The sequence below is a fragment of the Fukomys damarensis genome, unplaced genomic scaffold (genome assembly GCF_012274545.1).
Source record: "Fukomys damarensis isolate Sample0158 unplaced genomic scaffold, DMR_v1.0_HiC HiC_scaffold_16, whole genome shotgun sequence".
NCBI classification, from domain to species: domain Eukaryota; kingdom Metazoa; phylum Chordata; class Mammalia; order Rodentia; family Bathyergidae; genus Fukomys; species Fukomys damarensis.
The window spans coordinates 130,400,068-130,412,995 of NW_022900928.1; the positions used below are offsets into that span (position 1 = coordinate 130,400,068).

At 48.0% G+C, this 12,928-nt stretch overlaps 1 protein-coding gene across 3 annotated transcripts in view; it reads left to right on the plus strand.

Moving 5' to 3' along the window:
- The first annotated feature begins 829 nt into the window (after positions 1–829).
- Atg16l1 (autophagy related 16 like 1) overlaps positions 830–12,928 on the plus strand; it is a 32,982-nt gene continuing 20,883 nt past the window's right edge. For all 3 annotated transcript variants that reach the window (XM_010608739.3, XM_010608740.3, XM_010608741.2), the window contains exons 1-5: positions 830–1,127; positions 4,458–4,551; positions 9,390–9,495; positions 10,264–10,337; positions 10,964–11,215. In XM_010608739.3, the coding sequence (XP_010607041.1) occupies positions 1,013–1,127; positions 4,458–4,551; positions 9,390–9,495; positions 10,264–10,337; positions 10,964–11,215 (641 nt within the window). In that variant the 5' untranslated portion in view covers positions 830–1,012. The remainder of the gene's footprint in view (positions 1,128–4,457; positions 4,552–9,389; positions 9,496–10,263; positions 10,338–10,963; positions 11,216–12,928) is intronic.

The window sequence follows — 12,928 nt, forward strand, 5'->3', positions numbered from 1 at the left end:
GGTAGGATGCCCTTGCTAAAGCTCTTGTTCCAGGCTCTTGTGCCCATTCAAAGAATTGGATGGGACAATCAACAAACCTGAAAGTTTAACATCTATTTAAAGATAAGAAGAAAGAAGAGAAAGAAGTGCTCTTTAGATTCAGCCTGCATGCAGGATGGGCCACCGCACAAGAGGGCAGTGGCACTCAAGTCACTGGTCACGTATTTTCTGTCTTCTTCTGAGGTTAGATCTGAGCAATTCCACGTCGGCCTTCCAAGCTGCTCTGCGGGCATCTGGACAGTGACTGACAGGTCATGCCTGGTTGTCCAGCCTTGATTTGCTATGCCCAAATCTCGCTCAGCCAGCCTTTGAGGGGCTTTTAGAAGGACACCTGGTGTCTAGGTAGAATTAGGCTTGACCTGTGCCACGCACAGTGCTAACTGCATTACATAGGCTTTGCCTTTCAATCCTCACCACAACTGTTAGGTAGGTATCATCACTGTACCCATTTTATAGATTAGGAAACGGAGGCTTAGGAAGGTTGTCACTCATCCTCAAGCACCCAGCTACTTCGTAGGGTGTGGTCGCCACTTTTGTTTGTAAACTGAGTAAATGTAGGAGGAGGCAGACGGAGAAGTAAACAAGAAAAAAATGAATACAGCAGGGCATCCTTTGGTTCCTCCTGCCAGGACTGGTCCAATTACGCTGCCGAAGCGCCTCCCAGCGGCCACCTCGCTGCAACGACGCTTCCGGCTTCCGGGCGTCATTGCGAGCGCCCTGCGCCTGCACCGGTGGCGTGCGTGCGTGTGTCACACGACGCCGGAGGAGGCGGGACTTCCTGTCTCGCTAAACTATTTCCGGTGCCTGCCGGAAGATGGTCCTGGATGGCCTCTGGGGCAGTCTGTGCGTGTCTGTGTCGGTGAGCTCTGGAGCTACGGGCCTTTTAGCGCCCGCTGGTCGCCACATGGTGCTGGTTGCAGCCGCCAGACTCCACTCGGAACTGCGGCGCTGAGGCGCCAGGGCAGCGTGCGACATGTCGTCGGGCCTCCGCGCTGCCGACTTCCCTCGCTGGAAACGCCACATTGCGGAGGAGCTGAGGCGCCGCGACCGACTGCAGAGGCAGGCGTTCGAGGAGATCATCCTGCAGTGTGAGCCGCGCCGTGCGGACGGGGAGCGTGGGTGGGCCCGGAGAGGACACGCGGCCGCCGATGGGACCGTAGGGGCCACTCCACAGCTCGGACGCTCCACGCCCTTGCACCCCTTCCTCCTCCATTCACTCTATCCTTATGGATTATCCTGGGGGATTTCTCTCGTCAGTTGTGTGTTCCTTGTGGGCAGTCCCCGTTTGTTTTTGTAAATCTCAGCAGCTCACCTAATGCTTATGCCCTCAAATAGGCAGACTCCAGACACATCCCGCATAGGGGGAATCGCGTGACTGAGGCAGGTGTTGAATTTAAAGCCTTAACTGGAGGGATTAACGTAGCCTACTGAATATCACAGAACGTGTGGTTTTTTATTTTTCAGACCTCCTTGTTCTTTGCCGAGTATACATTGTGAGCCTTTAAATACAGCACTTTTAGTTGGAATGTAGGCTTTACGATTTTTGTTTGTTTGTTTTTGTCTCACTATGTAGTTGAGGCTGACCTGGAACTCTCTAGTAGCCCAGGCTGGTCTCGAGAACTCACAGTGATCCTCCTGCCTAGCCTCCCAGTGCTGGGATTAAAGGCGTACACCACCACGCCTATGATATTTGAAAATTTTGAAAGTTTTTTTCACTACACCTGGCAATTTAAGGGTACTGACAAAGTTTTCCGAGTTAGATGGATGATAGGATTTTAAAACTAATTGCTATACATTGAAGTCTCATTGTGCAAAATCAGTTCCTAAGTGTATCTGCATTTTAGACCCACCTGGAGAATTGTTAATTACACAGCCCAAGGCAACCCCTGGCCAACTAAACCAGAACAAATGGAGGTAGAACACAGGATCAGTGGTTTTTGATCCCCAAAAGCTTCTGGTGTGCAGACAAGTTTGGGTGGTAAATAACTGGCATATGTTGTTTTGTTTTATGTTCTCCAGAATTCAGTGCACCAGGTCCAACTGTTGCCCATTTTACACATGAGGAAACAGACCAACAGAGATTAAATAATTTCTTTGGGTTGCATAGCATCTTGATGGTGGGAGTTAAGGAAATTAACTTTTGCATTTGTTTTTCCTATTGAGTCTCCCAACAAATGGCTCCTTTCTTTCACTGGACTTAACTTTAAACAGAAGAAAGGGATGCTGTACTGGTGCCATCTTAGATTCCAGGTACTCCCCCGCCCCTTTACTGGGGATCAAACTTAGGACCTTGTGCTTGCAAGGCAGGTGGCAGCAGCACTGAGCTAAATCCCCTGCCCAATTCCAGGTACCTTTTTTTGTTAGTTTGTTTTTTTGAGACAGGGTCTCACTATGTAGTTGAGACTGACCTGGAACTTATGTAGCCCAGGTTGGTCTCGAAGTCAGTGATCCTCTTGCCTCGGCCTCCTGAGTGCCGGAATTACAAGCGTGTGCCACCATGCCCAGCTTCCACGTACACTTAAGAGGCCCCAGGAGACCGGTGTTTCACAAGCTCAGGACTCCCCTCTCACTCAAAATGTGATTCCCTCACAGGTTACAGGGACTCCATTCTGTTAGTGAATGCTTACTCTTCAAAAGGTAGTGCCCTTTGAAAGTCGAGTCACCCCTTACTAACCCTTTTGCATCTATAATGGTAAGGAAGCTTGCCCAGACTCATAAAATAGTGCTTTGTCTTTAAGTTCTTTGAAAACCATCTCTATAGTGATCTGTAAATGAAAGATGCTGTAACCTCATAGACACAAATTGGATGTTTTTTTCACTTCAGAAATGGAAGTCATGATGGAGAAGCAGTCTGAACAAGAGGATGGATGGGAGCTGCATGCACTTGCCTGTAATCCCAGCTTTTTGGGAGATGAGGGCAAAAGGATCACCAGTTTGAGGCTAGCCTAGACAATTTAGCAAGACTGTGTCTCAAAACTTTAAAAATAAAGAGGGCTGGGGATGCGTCTCAGTGGTAGAGTGCTTACCTATCAAGCTCTAGTACCACCCAAAAACAGAGAAGGAGAGAAAATAACAATTATCAGCCCTAGACTAGTAAGTAGTGACTGCCTGCGGGGCCAGGAAAGGAGACAGGAATCAAACAAACAACAGGAGAGCTAGTCAATTTTGGCCTGTTCAGATCATCTGTTTAGGCCAGGGATTTAACCCTCTCATTCCTTGTTGCAGCTACCCAAGCCAGTCAAGTCAAAACAATCACAGGGTAACAGACTTTATAGGTCTTGTTAGGGCCCTTTGGGGCCAGATGTTAAGCCTTTTTCTTGGTTAGAATGTCTCAGGGTGAGACCACTTTCCCACTTTCCTGTTGAGCTGAATTGATCCTTTCAACCAAGATAGAAGAAGGTGTTTCTGCTTAAGAGTTCCATTTATAGGTATCAAGGAGCAGTAGGACTCCAGATTCTTTAGAGATGAACTCTTTCAACTGGAAGTTATTAGCATAGGCTCTGTAAAGATTTTGTTCTAGGGCCAGGGATTTAGCTCAGCGGTTTGGTGGTCTGCCTTGCAAGCGCAAGGACCTAAGTTCAATCCCCGGTACCACCAAAAAAAAGAGTAAAAAAAAAGGCTGGGCGTGGTGGTGCATACCTGTCATCCCAGCACCCAGGAGGCCGAGGCAGGAGGATCGCTGTGAGTTCAAGACCAGCCTGGGCTACATAGTGAGTTCCAGGTCAGTCTCAACTACATAGTGAGACCCTGTCTCAAAAACAAACAAACAAACAAAAAGACTGAACTCAGATGTTACTACCTCCAACCATCTATGAGTTCATTCTTTGTACCATTTTTATAACTGACCATGTTAGATCCAAGCTTTATGCTGGGGACTCCTAATTTGCATTCCTATTTCTAGTGCCGTAATCTAAAAAATAGTTATATTTACCATATTACAATAAAGTTCTGTATTACTTAAAGGTACAGAACATTTCACAGTGCCATTGCATTTGCTGGTGTTTTGGGTTTGTTTGTTTGTTTTGGTACCAGGGATCGAACTTGGAATCTTGTACTTGCAAGGCAGGTGGCAGAACCACTGAGCTAAATCCCTGGCCCTGCATTTGGTGTTTTAATTCCCAAAGTAAAAACATAATTTTGCAAGTGGGAAGCAATTTCAACTCCCTTTAATAGAGGGGACGCTTGTAGCTGGTAATCTGTAGGTTGTTTGACTGGACTTCCCAAGCTTAGGCATCCAAGGAATGTGTGTTCCTAGATTTTATATAATTGCTACCAAGGTGATAAGGATTAGTAACTCATCCTTTGATACCTGATAAAGGTGAAACCTACCTAGTTCATCTGTTAATCTTTTGGTCCCAAGCCTTATGTAATTATGGTATAAAAAATAACTTAATGCTTGACCTTTTATGTATATACAGATAACAAGTTGCTGGAAAAGTCTGATCTTCATTCAGTGTTGGCCCAAAAACTACAAGCTGAAAAACATGATGTGCCAAACCGGCATGAGATAAGGTAATTTGAAACTAACTTAATATTATTACTATTTTTTAAACTAACCTTGTATTTGAAGTTTGTCTAGTTCTCTTGTCACTTCTCTAAAAGCAAACTGAATAATTAAACTTGTTCAAAAGATACACACAGACCTAGAAGGCATAACTACAACGCTCTCAGCTTGAGAAATTTTCTTAATGTGGGTTCCTATGGTATGCTTGGTCACATTCTCTTCTAACCTGCCAGGGTTCACTTTTTGAATAATCAGAGACAAGTATTCCTCAGTAGGTTTACAGAGCTTCTATTTAGTACAGAATTGACTAACAAACACAGATTGCTTTTTGTCCACTGTGGTTCTATTTGATCTTTTTAGCCTGGTTGGGGCTTTGTGTTTTGTTTTGTTTTTGTTATTTTTAGAGACAGGGTCTTGCTCTGTAGTCCAGGCTGGCCTCGAACTCATGGCAGTCCTCCTGTCTCAGCCTCTGGAGTGCTGGGATGACAAGCATGTGCCACCACACCTGGCTTGGTGTTTTTCAACATTAACCTGAGAGATCAAATCCACAGATCACAGCAGGCTTTTATGTCTTTTCTAAGAACAGGTTAGGAATATCAGTATGTTTCAGTAGGAAGAATTAGTCTTGTTTTGTTGCATTAAATACATATATATTCTTATGGAATATTTTGTATTTTTACTCCCTCCTTTATGTACATTTACTGTATTTTCCAAAGGTTGTGGCCAGTCTAAAAGCCGTACTTCTTCAAAGCAGTGGGGTTTCCTTTTTTTCCCTAGAGTTTATGGTGTTTGCATATTTGGGGACTTGTGTAGTAACAGTGCCCACTACTCTAAAATCTACTCTCACACACTGGGTAATTGGAAAACGACATTGGTAATTTAAAGTTTAAAAATAAGTGGTAGATGTGGCCTGATTTAATCGCTCCTCCTATGCAGACAGATTTGCCGTATGGCTGCCTTGCCTGCGCTCTTTCCTTCCCGGGCAGAATCCTCTCCTGGGAGGAGCAGACAGGGAAGAGTCCTCCATCCACCCAGTCCTGTCTTCACTCTAACAGTTCAGGAGGTGCCACCTGGCTGTGGCCCTGGGGACTTCTGTAGTAATCAAGATGTTAGTTGTAGTAGGGTCTAAATTTCGCTGTGGGTGGGCCTTGGTGATTGTATCCATGTTATCAGGTGCACTCATTTGCCCTGGAAGGTATTGTGAATAAATGAGCAGCTGAATTTCTCTGGGCTGCTCATTTCACTGGAAGTCCTTTCCTCCCTCAGACATTGCCCATGATGAGCCTGTCCTCCTCACTGCCTTGTTTCTATTAATGGTGCCCTCATTTTCCACGAGTCATCTATGGTTCCTTTTTCCCTCAGGATCCCGCTCCTACCCTGTGTGCAGTCACCTTGGCCCTCTGTTCTTCTCTTCCTAGTCCTGGATTACTTTTATTTTTATTTTGCTGTCCCCTACCTGTCATTTCCAGTCTGTGACAGGAGTCTGCCTTGCTCATTTTAGGTTTTGTGACTGCACTGGGCCAGGCATTCGGGTTGCAGAGGTGGGGAAGCCCATTTCCACTCTTCAGGGAAGAGCAGCTCAAAGGCTGTTTCCTTCCCTCTGTCCTGTCTCTCCTAAGGCCCCTTTCATTCTAGTTTGCCTTCAGTTTAATTTTGAAGTGGGGCTCCCTATGTTGCCCGGGCTGGCTTTGAACTCCTGGACCCAAGGGGTTTTCCTACCTCAGCTTCTGGAGTGTCCTGAGCTACAGGCTGCGCCACCCTGCCCGGCTTGAGTGCTTCATCACTCTGTTTTCTTAAGTGTGTTCTGGAGGTGTAGTGTCCTCCGGGAGCTTCTTAGAAGTATAGATCACTGGTCCCTCCCCACCCTGCTGGATCTATCTGGAGGTCCTTTAGGTGATTGAATTATTATAGACTGCTAAGTTAGTTAAAATAACTCTAGGGGTTCAGTCAGGGCTGGGCTCTCCTGAGAATCAATGCAGAAGATAAGGACATATTACAACTGTGCTTCCCCTAGGGATGAGCTGCAGTGATTGATGTTCTAAATAGGTTTCCGGTCACCTTCAGTGGGGACCACAAAACTGGTCCATATATGCTTGCTATGCGACTTGCTTCCCCATTTGATCTTCATTTAATCAATATTTCCTAAGCAGCTGTACTCATATGTTATTAGTTGACTATAGTTTTGTCCTACCTCATACTTGCCTTGTGATTTTCCATTGGGTCAATATTACTTAAGTGACCACACTTGTAATCTTATTGGTTGAGTTAGTTTTGTCCTCCTTTACACCTGCCTCACCTCATGTATTTGCTCTATAAAACTCCCTTGAGCAGCAGGGTCTGCGAACAACCCGCTGTCCAGGGCCCCTTCTGTCTCTCTTAGAAGCTGTCTTTTTCTAAATAAATTCTTTATCCCGCCCCCCAGTAAATTCTTCCTACTCTCAACCTCCATTATTCCCGGAATTCATTCTTCAATTTTAGAGAACACTCAACATATTGCACATCCAGCAAGTTGGGAAATATGTTTCCCTTATATAATTTGGAGGTCCATAGCTCATCCGTGTGTCATTTGCCCTACATCACCGTGTGATACAGTGGTCAGGTGTGATTGCCATCTTTGCGCACAGGCCTGAGAGCTGGGCTCGTGGTGAGTGGGGCATCCTAGGCAGCCCTGAGGGTAGAGTGGCCTGTGTCCTTTCTTTCTGTCTCCTGGCAGTTCAGTTAAGTGCTGTGTCTTCTACCATGAAGTTTAAGGGGCTCACTGGTCCTCAGCACCCTCTGCTTGATTTTCTTATCTGTGATTGGCCCTTCCTAGGAAATTCTGCTCCAGTTGCTCTTCTCCAGCCCTTCCCCAACTGTCTCTGTTCAGAGAAATCTCTTCCTCTAATACAGTTAGTACTTTTGGCTTTTTACTAGTTTTCATGAATCTAGAATGTCAGTTCCTTAGGAGGAGGGGCTGCACCTTTTTCTTTGTATGTTCCACATTGCTTTGCATTTAAATAAGGGAATTCGATAGGTAGTTCTGGTCTCTTCCTAACTTAGGACAGTTTCATTTAAGATGTGTTCCACTTTCTCAGTCTCTTGGCCTCTACTTCCTGGGCTAAGATTAGGGAAGTCCCAAGCTGCCTCAAAGGGCCTGGTATTCATTTGTGTAGGTATGTGGGGTAAAGTTAGGAAAGATTTTTATGCTGCCTCTTTTTGTTCCCTTTTTATGGTGTTGTAGCTCATACAGAGTGGGTCCCTCTTCAGATCTGGGTGTCCTCATGCCCAGCCCTCTTTTGTCCACATGTGAGCTCTTCTGGGGCGATGGATTCCCCCACTCAGGTGGTCTGATAATGTTCATCTGTAGCTCCAGCCACGACCCTCTGAGCCAGCAGAGCAGTTGTGGTCAGCCCAGTCTCATGAGACCTGGAGGTCTCTGGAGCAGAAGGGTTTATGGAGCCATCTCAGATGCTGGCCAGAATAGGAGAGGACGCAGAGCTAGGACACCTTCCCACAACTACCAGCAGCGGTTGGTGAATGTCCCCTGAGCAGAGCTGGGAGCAGTTTGTATGAACTTTGGAGAAAGTGGGAACGTGCCTGGAACTCAGCGGAGAAGCCTTGGTATAAGAGGAGGGCAAGCCCTAACCAGAAATAATTACTTCTGGATTGGTGAGGGTCAAAGTCCCAGAAGGCTTACAGGTAAACAGGGTGGAGTGGTCTGCTGTGGATTCCAGTCCAGATTTCAAACCCTAAAAACTTGCCTGCAGCTGCTAAATGATTAACTTCCCTTATCTCTTTCCCCTGCACCCTCTGGCCTTTGTAATTTAAGACATCTCAGAGTTTTTCTTTATCACAGTCTTGCTATTTCTGAGATACTGTGCAAATACTTGGCACAGTTTCCAAAGCTGAGCTGGCTCCTGAAGCAGTCTGAACTCCCGAGGCTCCAGGGCTGTCTGCGTGCCGACCTCTGCAACTCAGTACAGCTGCCTGCAGCCCATTGTGCAGGCCAGAGGCCTCGAGTCCTCCCCTTTCATACCCAAGCGAAGCCCTGTAGCCACTGCCGCTGTGGTGGGAGTGCATCATCTTGGGTCTGGACTGCACAGGAGCTTAACTGGGCTCCCTGCTTCTGCGCCTGTGCCCCTTGCTGTCCACTCCAGACCCCTAGCAGTGTGTGGGAGGCTGAGCAGTCTCCCCGCGTCCTCGACCTTTGCTCCTTTCCCCAGGCCTGTGACCTTCCCCCTGCACACACAGCCTCCACCTCCTTCCAGGCCTGTCACTCTCAGTGCCTTCTGCTCAGAACCTTTTCCCCTGGAGGTCCGCTCGGCTTGTTCCTCACAGTCCGGTCTCCGGTCATCTGTCCCCTCTTTGGGGAAGCCCTCCTTGATCCTCTTCCTAGGACAGTTCCCTGCTGCTCTGCCCTTTCCCTCCCCGCTGCACTTGCTCTGCAGCACATGACTCATGCTTGCAGGCATCGGCTGACTGTCCAGCTGTTTGATTGGCCAGAAGCATAGGAGAGCAGAGCTTGGGTGGCTGCCTTCACCTTGGTGCCAGCAGTGCCTGGTACGTGGCAGGCACACTCACACTTGGCAGAGCACAGACTCCCTGCCTGCTCAGGTTTACCTGCTCTTCACTCGGGAGCCCGGCCTGCCAAGCTAGTAGTTACATTTGTGTTTGGTTTCCTGTGCCTCACCTCTCCTGTTTTCCACTTGCAGTGTCTCGTAACAGTTGATGCTGTGGGAGGCACTAGAGAAGCTTTGGCTGGTGGATATGTACATGTTTGAAATTGTAAATGTTGCCTAATTACAGAGGTGTGGTCTGATTCCCTTCTTTATTGCATGTTCTCCTGATTTGGCTGGTGGTGACATAGTCCTGGACACGATGGCACATGGAATGACAGTCAGCTACAGGAAATGGCCCAGCTGAGGATTAAACACCAGGAGGAACTGACTGAATTACACAAGAAACGTGGGGAGGTAAAGATTGCCCCTCGCATCTGTCTTTGCTCCTTGTGAGAGTCCTGCATGGAAAATGGGGGAGTAGCCACCTCCCCGGGAGTTTGCCAGAGCCTGGCTGTTTGGCCATATAAGATCTCTTTAGGGGAATGAGAGAGGCCCAGGGGAACCATCAGGAAGCTTGAGGCCCCTAAGCAAGACCCCTCTGTTCTGCCCTAAAAGCAATGAGATACAGCGAGGAAGCTTTTGAGAACAGAGGGGCTGCCCACGCACGTGGTCACTGAAGAGTTTCCCCCTGAAGGTCGCTGATACCTCTGGAGTTTCCGAGTGTGTACCTGGTGTTTTAGAGTCGAGAAAACTGCCCACCAGTAGATGGGTCGTGGCAGAGATCCAGCTGAGGGGGTGGGGTTTACCATTGGTTCAGCTGGGTTACAGGTGAGATCGAGGGGCAGATGTGTGTCCTCAGCAGGGAGCAGCAGCAGGCCCCACGCACCTCCCTGTAGACCCCTCCACTCTCTGCCCCTGCCCTCTTCTCAGTACCTTTGCCCAGACCCAGGGTACCTTTCCTTTCTTAAAAATACAGCAGTCACACCAGGCATGGTGGTACACGCCCAGAATCCCAGCATTTAGAAGGCTGAGGCAGGAGGATCACTGTGAGTTCAGGGCCAGCCTGGGCTACATAGCAAGAAAGACCCTGTGTCAAGAAAAAACAAATACAGCAGTCACTCACTGTGTAACTTCAGATTCGGCCCTAAGGTCTCTTATTTATAAGTTTCGTTTATTTCCCAGTTAGCTCAGTTGGTGATCGACCTGAATAATCAGATGCAGCAGAAGGACAGGGAGATACAGATGAATGAAGCAAAGTGAGTGGAGACTGGGCCCCCGAGGGACCTGGTGTGGGGCGGGTGTCACGTGTCCTGTTTGGCCAAACTCCCAAGAACATAGCCAGTGGCAGGCGGCAGCTGAGTCACTGCAGGGCCTGCAGGCCAGGACCCTTTCCTGCAAGCTCTAAGAAGAAAGTGTCAGGGCCTCTGGATTCCCGGCATGCTCCCGGGGCCATAGTCGAGACCCTTGGAAGAGTCCAGGGTGTTCACAGCTCTCTGTGGCCCACTGCTTGGGTATTCTAGCATCTTCTGGTGGTGGAGTTGTGACCATGATAGCTGAATCCCTGGCCCTTAGGATGAGGGGGTCCTTTGTGACCAGGAGTGTTTTTGGTCGAAAGAAACTTGGTGGATGAGAGGACAGGGACTCAGTCCTGGTACCCAGAGCTGGGGAGACTCCATGTCCCTGTACCTCTGTAAGCCCCTTAAGCTCCCCTTCCTTCTGGTCCTGCTTTCCTGGATGATACTTTCAGTGGTCATGCGTGGTCAGCGGAACCTCGCCCCAGGTTGCTTCCTAAAAGGGTTGTCCTGGGGCGGTGGCCCGTGTTCCTGCCCTGGCCCAAACACAGCTGTGCCCTGGCAAGGGATTCCTCGTGTTGTGCTTTCAGAATCACGGAATGTTTGCAGACCATCTCTGAGCTGGAGACAGAGTGCCTGGAGCTGCGCAGCAAGCTCCAGGATCTCGAGATCGCCACCCAGACCTTGAAGGACGAATACGACGCCCTGCAGATCACCTTCACTGCCTTGGAGGAGAAACTGAGGAAAACTGCTGAGGAGAACCAGGAGCTGGTCACCAGGTGGATGGCCGAGAAGGCCCAGGAAGCCAATCGCCTTAATGCTGAAAATGAGAAGGACTCCAGGTGGGCCATTGAGCTACTGCACGGTATAGTACAACCCAGTGCTTTGAAGAGGAAAAACAGGAAGCACTAACAAATTTAGGAATAGTGATAGTGGAAATAAAAGAAAATTTGCAATTGCAAGAATACCACAAGCTGAGCACAGAAAGAATAGCTCCCAGAACGGGGTTGACTGTACTGTCAGATAGATTGGCATTTTCCCCTCGCCCTTCTCATGCTGTGAAGCAGGTCTGACCACTACCCCTGAAGGTCACTTGCTGGAATAGAGAGGTGAGGTTCCTAATGAAATTCATTGCTGCATGGTTAAATAGTGTTTATTCTCACTGTGGAGTTTATAAAATTATTTACGTTGTATATTTTAAGAATGCTTAATGACGTGAAAAAAAAGTCAATATGACTGGAAACACAGGCATGCTCCCAGGTTTTTGGGTGTTTTTTTGTTTTTTTTTGTTTTGTTTTGTTTTGTTTTTGGTACTGGGGATTGAACTCAGGCCCTTGTGATTATGAGAGAAGCAGGTGGCGGAACCACTAAATCAAATTCCCAGCCCCTTGAGCTTTGTATTTTGAAGACTGTAGGGAATCACACTGTGGTGTTTTTTTGGAGTGGTGAGATGATGGTTTTTGTCTTGTGGGGTTTTTTGTTTTTTATTTTTTTTGTTTTGTTTTGTTTTGTTTTGTTTGTCGTATTTATTTATTTATTTATTTATTTTGGTACCAGGGTTCTAACTTGGGTTCTTGCACTTGGGAGGCAGAGGTGGCAGAACCACTGAGCTAAATCCCTTTTTTTTTTTTTTTTTTTTTTTTATCTTTTTGAGACAGGCTCTTACTATGAAGTTCAGACTGTCCTTAGCTATGTAGCTCCTGCCTCAGCCTTCCGAGTGCTGGGATTACAGGTGTGTGCCACCACGCCTGGTTTGTCCTGTATTACTATATTTTGTGACTTTCCGAAGTTTTTGTTTTGTTTTGTGGTCCTGGAAGTTGAACTCAGGGCCTCAGAGGTGTGAGAGAAGCACTCTCCCAAAGTGCTGTGTCGCCAGCCCTTTTTTATTTTGAGAGTCTCACTAAGCTGTCCAGGCCTACCCTTTCGCCTCAGCCTCCTGAGTACCTGGTGATACAGGCGTGGGCCACCCTGCTCACCTTGAAGCTCATGTTGTGGCATTCTTGGCAGTATGAGTTTGTCTGGACACCTCCAGATGGAGTTCACCACACCAAAATGTCAGCCAGAGGCAGGAGTCAAGGCAGGGCCTTGTGGATCAAAGTGTCACAGGCAGTGACAGGTAGCAGGGACTTTCTAAAGGGACTTGCTTTTATCTACCATTGTTCTTTCTCCCCTTGTGTCTTCACGGACTGTGCCCTTGAGGCGTCATGATGGCAGGTGTGGGGCCTGTGGTGTCCGAGAAGCCTTCCCTCTAGTAGCCCGCTCTCTGCCAGCCCCACTGCCGTGTCCCCTTCTTCCTACTTGTAGTGGCTTTTGTTCACCTGAGTGGTGAGCAGAGAGTAAAATTTGGAAGTAGACCTTCACGCCCTGCCTCCCATGGTGGCCTGAGTGGGTGACGCTGAAGGCCTGGCTGTGGTGCTGTTTTGTTCTCCCTGCCCTGTGGGACAGGGAGGGACTAAAGTGAGAGGAGTGGGTTTGGGACAGTCTGGCAGTAGTGCCTTACCTCTAGGACAGTTTTGCTCATGTGCCCTGGGCCCAGATTCTGCTACAGACACAGA